Source organism: Lytechinus variegatus, chromosome 16 (assembly GCF_018143015.1).
Source record: "Lytechinus variegatus isolate NC3 chromosome 16, Lvar_3.0, whole genome shotgun sequence".
Classification (NCBI taxonomy): Eukaryota; Metazoa; Echinodermata; class Echinoidea; order Temnopleuroida; family Toxopneustidae; genus Lytechinus; species Lytechinus variegatus.
The window spans coordinates 998580-1009202 of record NC_054755.1 but is presented as its reverse complement, the minus strand read 5'-3'; the positions used below and the strand labels follow the sequence as shown (position 1 = coordinate 1009202).

The 10623-nt window shown below is 35.6% G+C and overlaps 1 protein-coding gene across 2 annotated transcripts; it reads right to left on the bottom strand.

The window, feature by feature from the left end:
* Nucleotides 1-4144: 4144 nt before the first annotated feature.
* LOC121430110 lies at nucleotides 4145-9810 on the bottom strand. Of its 2 annotated transcripts, none has more exons than XM_041627386.1 (3): nucleotides 9505-9810; nucleotides 7760-7918; nucleotides 4145-6396 (listed from the first exon to the last, which is right to left on the bottom strand). In XM_041627386.1, the coding sequence occupies exons 1-3, from the start codon at nucleotides 9610-9612 to the stop codon at nucleotides 5773-5775; spliced, it is 891 nt and encodes a 296-aa protein (XP_041483320.1). In that variant the 5' UTR covers nucleotides 9613-9810; the 3' UTR covers nucleotides 4145-5772. The 2 variants fall into 2 exon arrangements, with proteins under 2 accessions (XP_041483320.1, XP_041483321.1); XM_041627387.1 differs by having other exon boundaries at nucleotides 9705-9805.
* Between the last annotated feature and the right edge of the window lie 813 nt (nucleotides 9811-10623).

Genomic DNA, 10623 nt, shown 5'->3' with positions numbered 1-10623 from the left:
CTTTCTTTCTTTCTTTCTTTCTTTCTTTCTTGCTTTCCTTCTTTCATTTTTTTTTCTTTCACATTCATTCCTACTTTTGATATACCTCTAAAAACCTTTGTTTGCGAATTATTATTATTTTTTAAATGTCTTTGGTATTTGTTCATAATCTTGAACTGCATTTGTTTTAACGCCAGCTGATGAAGAGAATAATTTAACAGAAACTTGATTGTTTTTTATAATCCCCAGGCATTAGCTAGTGTTCTTTCCTTCATGTGTTTGTACTTTCTTTGCGTTCTTTGTACTTTTAATATTGTTTTAATATCGTATGATAAATATGTTTTATGTACTGATATTTATTATTGTTATGAGTGTAACTGTGTTCCTGGAAATGAAATAGAATAAAATAAATCAACAAATGAATAGATTCGAGACATAATGTTTGAATGACTGTGAAGATTCCGTGTGTGAGGAAGTGCTGTTACCCACACTCGCAAGACAATAAGTGGCTGTTTTGGGCAGGAAGTTTCGCAAATCTTTTGTTAAATGTTTTCACCGATAATGACTGATATGCTTTGTTTGCCATTTATGTATAAGTACCTGGGATGTTATGTTGTATTGTCAACTCGAATATAATGTAAAGAACAGGGAACTGGCAAAGAATTTTGAAGAGGGTTGCTGGTTTTGGATAGAAATAGACAATTGAATAAAGAGTTTAACCCCCCCAAAAAAAAAAAAGTATTATAATTATAATAATAATAACAATAATAATAATAATAATAATATCAACGATAATAACAATAAATGAACAAATAAATTTGAAAAAAAAATAAATGAGTGAATAAATGAACAAAAAAAAACTGATGAATTTCCAAATTAAGCCAAAATAGAAATAATTGTGAATATCTAAATAAATTAGTATGTTAGTAAATAAACAATATCTAATTAATGATAATTGAAGTAATGATTGGAAAAGCGCAGAAATACCCTTTGTATGCTTCTAGCTGGAAAGTTTTTAATTGGCAAACACTCATCAATGTTTTCTCATATGCGAATCTCAAGAGCGCCCTCTATGGTTTGGTTGGATATATACGTTTCCCGGGGCTTCAAAAGCTGTTCTTGAACTTCGCACTTAAAAGCTGAAGACTGGAACATGTTCTTATGCATAACACTCTCCATACGCAGGGACTGTCAACGACTTTTAATAATAAATTGTATACATAATAAATCAAACTATACTGATAAGTTATGATAATTATTTTGCAACATTTGATTTGCAGAGATCTTGATTTATTCAGATCTCCATTTTAAATTGAAATGAATTCTTTTCCTTTATCTTCTTCTTCAGAATAGACCTGTGTTCTTCACACTTGAAGATTGATACAGGCAATTTGTGTGTCTGGCGCTTGTACTGGACCTCCACATCCACACATATGACGTCACCTTTCTCGCATCCCCCCCCCAAAAAAAACCACCCACCTTCACCAACACACGCGCTAATTAAAAACCTCGTTAATAATTATTCCTCAAAAAGCAGTATCTGCATTTCTTAATAGGGTCCTCGTCTCCTTGGTGAATGTCTTTCATTGATGATCAACAGTGACCAACTACCATATTGTTTAATTTCAAATTTGCTTGCCTAATTTGGAAGCAGTTAGTTATGTTGGTCCCTTCACAAAATGTGGGTGGTAGTGTGTGGGGGGAGGTAATGTGTTGTTTATGTGTGGTGAGTGTTTTAGGGTGAGTGCGGTAGTAAGGTGGGTGTGTTTGTCTAAGGAATTATGGTTGAACTGTGTCTTTCTACGTGCGCACAAGTCACCCTTTTCACACTGTTTCATTCTTCACACAGTGACTTGGCGGCAGTTGGCGCTACTGAGATTTTATGACCTTCTAGATATATCTGAAGATTCTCTCATTGTCAGTCATGCACGTAAAGATCCTTATTAAAATGATCCCCTCTAACTGCGGGAGGGGGAGTAACTCTATCAGGACATATCAATATGTCAATGAGTGAATGTTTATTCTTTAAACAAGACAACTTCATCTTTTTTTCTGATTCACTCTGTATAACCTGAAACAACAGACGAAATTTCAAATTTTTTCTTAGGGGGTGTTCGTTCAGTCGCTAAGCTGTAAAATTGAACTTTCCAAATACACACTAAAATTAGAATGCAGTAAATTAGCAAGAATTAAAGAATCTCCAAAAGAATGAAAGCTTTGCAACGACGTTCAAAAGTCACCCAGCATCACCATGGTTTCAGCACAATGAACTCCGTTGTAAGTCCAGGAATAGTTGGTTGATTGATTTAAAATCATGGGCTTAATATTTAATATTGTTCTTCTTTTTTAGTAGCCAAAGTAGTAGCGAAATTGAATTTTGCCTAAAATGTGTATTTAAACCAAGTGTACGAGTGGATAAAAGAGAAAATTCTGACATTAAGTGCACACGAAACTAAATTAAGGCTATTTGGTTCACAAAACAAATTGGTTAAAATTGAAAAAAAAATGCATTAGACTTGAACAACAGTCAATTTCACATGTTTACAGCTATAAATACTTAGGAGTTTGGTTATAACCAATCTAAAACTGGGAAGAACATGTTTTTTTTTGTTTCATTATGGTCAAGAATAGTATTAATTGGATGTCTAAGAAGATACCCCCGGAAGGATAATTACTGCTACCTATTACATCAATTTTACCTTTATTTGAATATTATTGTATTGTTTGGTCAACCTTCACTCCATCCCCCCCCCTCTCTCTCCCCCTCTCACCTCCCTCTCTCCTCTCCCTTACTTCACCCCCCCCCTCCACCCCTCTGTCCCTTCCATCTCTCTTTCTTTCTTTCTTTCTTTCTCTCTCGCTTTGACTATTTTATGAATTTATACAGCAAGCCCTTATAGGTTTTTTGGGAATCACTTCGTCAAATATTTGGTTCTCATTGCTAAAAAAAACTTTCGACCTTGGGGATAAAATCGGTAGACAGTTGCCTTTTCTATCTGAGAACCCCACATGGTTAGCACCACATGACATTTCAACCCCACCCCCCCCCAAACAAAAAAAAATGGGTTGTATGTAAATACCAGTAAATCGATTTTTGATGTCTGAAAACCGTATAGGTCGAGATTTTCCACCCATAGCAACAAACTTGAAAGGCAAAATAATACAAGTCATCAACCCCACCCCAATCAACCTCTCCTAGCTCTTCACATCTGGGGCCCGTTGCAGAAAGAGTTGCGTTTAAACGCAAGTCAAAATATCAATCGCAAGTCAAAAATGCGCGCTGTTGATTGGTTGAAAATCAAGTTGCGCATGATTTTTGGAGTTGCGATTGATTGCAACTCTTTCTGCAACGCGGGCCAGAACAGTTAAAGGAGAATGGAACCTTTGGAACGAGATAGCTTGTGTGAAAACAGAAAAATCAAAGAAACAGATCAATGAAAGTTTGAGAAAAATCTGACAAATAATGAGAAAGTTATGAGCATTCCAATATCGTGATCACTAATGCTATGGAGTTCCTTAAATTGGCAATGCGACAAAGATGTGTGACGTCATTTGTGAACAACTTTCCCCATTACTTCAGTATAAATTTTACCTAAATTGCCACTTTTATCACATTTATCAGTAGATCATGTGTTCTTTCTATAGGAGGGCATGTAATACAGATTTTTCTAGAATACGTCATGGATAAATAGTTTGTATCACCATAAGAAAAAGCAGAAAGAGACATCTTGTGGGTACTATAGTCCATCACAGGGAAAGTTGTTCACATGTGACATCATACATCTTTGTCGCATTGCCAATGAGAGGATCTCCACAGCATTAGTGATTTCAATATTCAAATGCTCATAACTTTCTCATTACTTGTCCGATTTTTCTCAAACTTTATTCGTTCTTATCTTTGATTTTCTGTTTCAACACAAGCCTACTTGTTCCAAAGGTTTCATTTTCATTTAAGAGAAGAGGGGTTGGATCTCGATTCCCCTTTTGTGCTGGTCCACTTTTACTCTCCACACTCATCACATCTATGGTTAATGACCCCCCCCCCCTCCATCCCCTTGCCATCACACTCCTTCATGCTCTCTGTCCCCCCCCCTCTCTCTGTATCACTCCACCCACTTTCTTATCAAACGTTTGAATACAATGGCTAAGCCCCCAAACATGCGTCTGTAGTTTCATTCATAACATTTTATTTTTCATATTTCTTTCTATTTATAGGAGGGTTTGACAAAGTATGACACAGTGTAACACAGGAAATAATGTCATTTTTTCAGAGAGGAAAATAAAATCTTCGAACACTGCAAGTTATTCATGTTATTGATTGTACCACCAAAGCACAAAAAAAAATCGAAATTTAAATATTGAAAACGGTCCTGTGGTCTGACACATCAATGTTTGTACTTTCTTAATCGCAACTGTCAATCAGTATGGTATCATAAACTTATCGAAAACAATCGATGCTTCAAACAAAATGCAAAATAGAATACACGTATTTGATAAATTAATTTTACATTTAACGGTTACAGTTGCGAGAAAAAAGGACACGTGATCAGAGCAACCCCTGCCCGCGCAAATCTACGGGCACATTTTCATTAATTACCTAAACTGCTTATTTATATTTATTCTAGTTTATTTCATTTCATTCAAATATATTTAGACAGGATAACAAGATCGAGGAAAAGTTTATCTTGTCAAATCCTGTCAAATGAACTGCGACGCCCACCTAGCTCTTAAAACATAACATGTTCGCATCAAAACGAAATCTATTGTACCTGTTTCAAGCATATTAACAATTCCCCTCCTAATTACAACGTTCTCATTCGCATCATAATAAAAGATTAGATTCATGAAAGTTCATTGATATTTATTTCGAGGATCGTTGACACAACAGACTCACGTAAAATTTATCTCTGATTTAAACTCTTTAATTATCAAGCGTTGCGTTATACTAGCATTAAAACAAACAATCATTAGACATTCAAGTCGTCCTCAATCTCATTTTACGAAAGTTCAACCATTCTTGTTAATCAAAAACTACAAAGAGCACTAACGTCATCCGTCATTAAATATTATTAATGGGCTGAGTAATTGAAAATAAGAAATCATGTCACATACAAGGAGTATTTTATTTTGCCACAAGGGGTAATCTTTGTCAAGGGTTCTCGTAACACTCAGGAAGAATAAGGTAATCGGATGCTAGCTTCAAATGTTTCTTCAAGACTGTCCTAATTTTGCAAAGGTAAACTCTTGATACGAGAACTTCTTTGATTGTAATATGTTGCTACCAGGTCACGAAAATAGGACAAAACGTTTGCTTTTCTACCATGAATGGTGAATACAAAAGCAATGGCCATTCATACAAATTTGTCTGAGTCTCCCTGGATAATTTCGAATAACCTTTCAAGCCCACGCAGGATCTCTTTTTTAAATTAGTTTTCAATTTGACACTTTCGTAGACCAATGAACCTCTTCGTGTAACTTCAAAACACAAGAGGTAAATGTTTATTTCAAAAATGATATTACATTGTCAAAATCATGTTTTCGTTATCAATAGCATTTAAACATTTCCCAATGAAACTAAGCAATGATGAAAAAAACAAGCAGTTAACAAAATATTAATCTAACTTTAAAAATGATTACTGCTCCATCATAGTACTCTTCACATGAACAAGATTTATTTTGATGCTAGGCAGGGATCGAAAGCAATGCATGCTGATCACACAGTACAAACACTGGCGCTATTTTATTATTTTCTTGACAGAATTCGAGTTTATTTATTTTTTTGAATTGCATTTTTTATTGGTCTGCCCGTTTGCCAAATGAAAAGGCTACATTTCCCCTCTTGAATGGGCCTGATTCAAAGTCCGTCTCCCTTGGCTCCCAGTCCCGTCGACCAAAAATAAAGGCTGAACCACCGTGTGGCCTTTTACCGAATGCGAAACTCGACATGAGACCTCGCTTTCCGAACGCGAACGAGGGCATACTTCTTTTGCCGAATGAAAACGGCGACATACCTCGTTTTCCGAACGAAAACGACGAGAACGCGTCCTTCTGAACTTGATGTTTATCCATCAGGTTGTCGTAGAGGGCAGCATCGTTTAATAGTGCTTGTCTATCACTATCCCGCCATTCGTCTGACATCTCCGCGTTCCGTTGAAGTTCTTCGAGTAATTGTTCGGCGGTCGGTCTTGAAATCATTGACGGAGAAGATCTTTTTCCCCATGTGAATTTAGAGCGAGTTGTAATTGGTGGTCGCCTCCCTGCAAATTGTGCCCTTGCTCTTATTTCTCTCTGAGGTCTATTTGATCCGGTTGTACGTTTCGATAGGCTCATCTCACCTGCTTCTTCTCCCTCATCTTCGGCATCCATTTCTCTCTCGTCCGCACCGCCGAATACTTCTCGAATCAACGATTTTGCTATCTGCACAAAAGAAAAAAAAGAAAACAAAACATGTATTTTTGTTCTTTCATTTCAACAATTTTTTTTTTCAGTTGGGATAATGAACGGGTGATGTTATGTTGTATGTTTTGTTGATGATATACAATACACCCTAAGAAATGTTGAACCCTAATGAAGCACTTGTACCAACCTTTAGGGGTGTATTCTTGCACCCTAAGTGGCAAAATGTGAAAAATGCGCCTTTTTATCATTAAATGCACCAAGAAATGCTCGCTTGCACCCTATAGGTGCAAATATGAACCTGTTAAGGTGCATAGTACTTGACATTAAAAAGGGTTCAAATTGAACCTTTATTACATTGTTCAATTTCGCACCTTATAGGGTACTTAACATAGCTAAATGCACCCTCAAATGAGCATAATTACACTCATTAGCACCCCTTTGGGTGCAGCTATTGTACCAACCCGGAGGGTTCAAATTTGATCCCATATTTCTTAGTGTGTACAGGGCTAGAATTCTGGTTCAGACCTCGCACCATTCCAGAATAAAACGTTATTCCTCTTACATTTTGTAATAATAACCTTCCTATTTTTAAGGATATTTTGAACAAGTCTAAATCATTCTTGTTGGATACCCCTGATATCCCTACACAATACGGAAAATCTGCACCAGAAGTTTTACAATGACATCACCATTGAGGATATCTTGCACCCCATATGAAAAAAATGAAAATACACCCCCTTGGTGTACTGTTTGTTTTGTGCATATCAAGAAATAGTGGAACTTTCTTTTTTTGCATAGTTATGTATCCAAAGAGATGAACATTTGAACCTTTCTTGAAATGAGCATGTTTGCATCCTTCATGGTGGAAATGTCGGCACCTGCCGATTGATTTCTTGAGAGGAATATAAACGAAATGTTGCCCCGTAATACAAACATTAGAACAAATCAATTACATAGAACATTTGAAAATACAAAGATATAAATGTTATCAATTGAATCGGAAGTGTCATTTAGAATCGCATGACATCCAATAAACATCTTTACTAGTTCATATTTTCCTCATTTAAGTTGTTTTTCCCTCATTTCATGCCATTCTCCAATTTAAACAATATTTACGAAACCTAATGAATCTTGAATTATGAATAAAGACCGAATGAATTATCTTGTATCGCTTATCATTCTTGCATTGTGAATGCAATATAATTGATGTTAATTTTAACAGTGGATGGAAAGTGAAATAAATAGGAATGAATTTATAAAAGATGATACACTCCTGAAGGCAACACGAAAAGAAACTTGATGGAAGAGATTGTCATACTGAGGTGTAAGTTCAAGTAGCTCCCTCAAACAAAAGATGCGGGAACGTGGGCGGAACCCTTACCGAGTTAATGTCGTTTTGCCCCGTGCTCTCTTCCCCGACATCTGGCATTTTACTCTCGATGAATTTCTCCTCGGGCAGGGTGAAAGACAGCACTGGTGATGGAGCGTAGAAGCACAGACATAGGGCCAGTGCCACCAGCAGTCTCATCGTTAGGAGCATCTGGAAGTAAATAGAGGGGAGAAGCATTTAAGAGTCATTATTGAAAGGTAATTGGTGGAAAACATGGAAAGAACATGGATCGAGAATTAGATCATGGAATTTGGAGTGGTGGAAGCTATTGGTTTGATCTAACGATGTCGCGTAGTAAAAGAAGATCAAAAGATCGTTGAAGCTACCGACAAATCACATATTTCTTCGTTTCAAATTGAAAACTGTTTTGATATTTCTCCTCTCTCTATCAATATAAATGTCTTCATCGGGTGTGAGAACTACTATAATACCATTAATATCTCGATGGAATGAAATAAGTGTTAAAATGAATTCACCCGCACACTTATACAAATTGCCCACACATTAAGCACTCCAAAACAATCTAGCGAAATCATACAAGAAACCATACAAGTTTTTATAATCATTTTAGAGAAATTAGCGAGTATCTTACATATTACTAAGCATAAGTTAACAAACATTTCAAAAATATTAGTATCTTTGTTATTCATCAATCTAAAGGTCTCCATTGAGTTCAAAAACTATAAATATACCATTGATATCTCGATGGAATTAAATAAGTGATACAATGAATTTACCCACACACTTATAGAAATTGCTCACACAGTAAGCACTCCAAAACAATCTAGCGAAATCATACAAGAAACCATACAAGTTTTTATAATCATTTTAGAGAAATTAGCGAGTATCTTACATATTACTAAGCATAAGCTAACAAACAAGTGATAACATATCATTCATCTAGTTCTCAAAGCAGATTATGCTGAAAAACAAAGTGTCGTATGAGGCATAAACATGAAACATAATCACAATTGTGATCTTTATATAAAATCACCGACCCAAATTGAAAGAGATAAACACAAACAATTTCTTTTTCTTTTTCTCCAAAATAAAAAGTTTGGTTTGGAGACGAACATACACGCGCCAAGAAAATATCATTACCAAACAGTTGAAGAGAAAGAGAGAAAAGTCCGCTAGCTCAAATCAATATCTCATTGTTTGGTACCGCAAAATCGTAAAAATGCCTTGATAACGGACATACTGACTGACTGAAGTTTTTCAACATGAACTCATCGGAGCGCTTGTCATATCAGTAAAATATTTTTCTTGTAAATTATTGCTTTCTGAGATGAAAGAATATATACGTAAAAAGTAACAAATGGATTTAAAAATTATTGAAAATTGGATTATAAAGATCGTCAATATCTCGATGCATTCAAATCATAAAAAGACTACTCTTTTTTATTGTTACATATCGTAACATTTTTCCCTGCCACAAAACAAGTTTAAGGTAAACCAGCAACAACAAAAAAGAAGAAAGAATACAGAGCATAAACAAAAAATATCGTTGAGATCTGAACATGAGCTGAAAGAAAGAACTTTTGTGTCTCCATTTAACTTTGTAAGTAGGCACATATCTTGTAACGATATATAATTGGATAACTTGGTTTCGACGCCACTTCGATGTTTGTGATAAATATTTTTAACAAAGAAGTATGATTATGAAAACAAAGCGATATGAGAAGCAGAGATTGATAGATGGATTCTAAATCGATGAAAATAAATACAATATTTACCAGAATATTTGAAGAATAATGCAATGATATAACTCGGAAACAAATGGAGGAAGACGAATTAGCGTGAAGCCTTCTCGTTCTACAATGGTACGATGATTGTAAGGACATTCTGATACAGATGAATCTCAAGAGAAATAATAAATAAAATATGAGATGGAAAATAACAATAATTGGGATTGAATCCCACGTAGAAATCCTACCAGTTGACTGTCATTAAGACGAACAGAGGATGACTATTAGGCCGCTCTCTTTTAAAAACCTCGCTCGGTTTCTATCTTCAAACTGAAATTGCGCAGTCAAACCCTGGTATTAATATGAGGCGAGCGAAGTGTCGTGCGTGAAACTGTGCATGGGCTGGCGTTAAATTGTGCGAGTTAAACTTCACAACATCAACACGCATGCGTGAATGCATGACAGTGTTGAGTCTTTATAGTGGGCGATTGCTAAGTCTTGAAGAGGTGGTGGAATGATGCGCAAAGCAGAGAATAAGCACTCACTTATCAACCACAGTTGCGCAGTATTTAGTTTCCATTTAACAGTCATTCCGCTTAAGAGCAATGCGGTGACTCCGTGAAGTTTGGGTGGGTGATGATGATCTCTCCATTAAGCTTAAAAATGATTCGAGATTTAAAGATCAAGAAGATCTACTGTAATATCAAGTCGCATTCATCATGCACCCTTCTAATCTATTCCGGGGGAAATATTATTCCCTTTGACATCTGAACGGCTGATATGTAGCATTTTATTTCCTCTCGTTAGATATTTCATGAAGTATACAATTAAGCTCCGCTTTTTAGCAGCCTCCCGAATTCCCAACCTGTTTAAAATTATGACAAAAAAATTGACTAAAAATGTTTGTACACAGAATTGTTATATGTTGTATGGCTATATCTGCATACAAAAATAGACGAAGCACACTGTGGATGTTCGAAATAGAACCAGGCGAAATTAAATTAAAGTTCTATTTTCTCTCTTTCACAGAAAAAGGAAGGTATACATGTATAAAGCTATACATGTAAAACTCAACTGAACTATTTGGTTTCCCACTTATCTCAAATTATTTTTCCACGATATTTTTAGAAGCATCATATTTTGGAATTGAACGTTGTGAGTGTTCGT

Bases quoted from the DNA above. Each gene is read 5' to 3' on its own strand.
- LOC121430110 (XM_041627386.1), bottom strand. From the start codon at position 9,612: ATGTCCTTACAATCATCGTACCATTGTAGAACGAGAAGGCTTCACGCT. The intron at 7,919-9,504 runs GTAAATATTGTA...ATTTACTTCCAG, and splicing joins ATTATTCTTCAAATATTCTG to ATGCTCCTAACGATGAGACT. The intron at 6,397-7,759 runs GTAAGGGTTCCG...TCTTTTGTGCAG, and splicing joins GGCAAAACGACATTAACTCG to ATAGCAAAATCGTTGATTCG.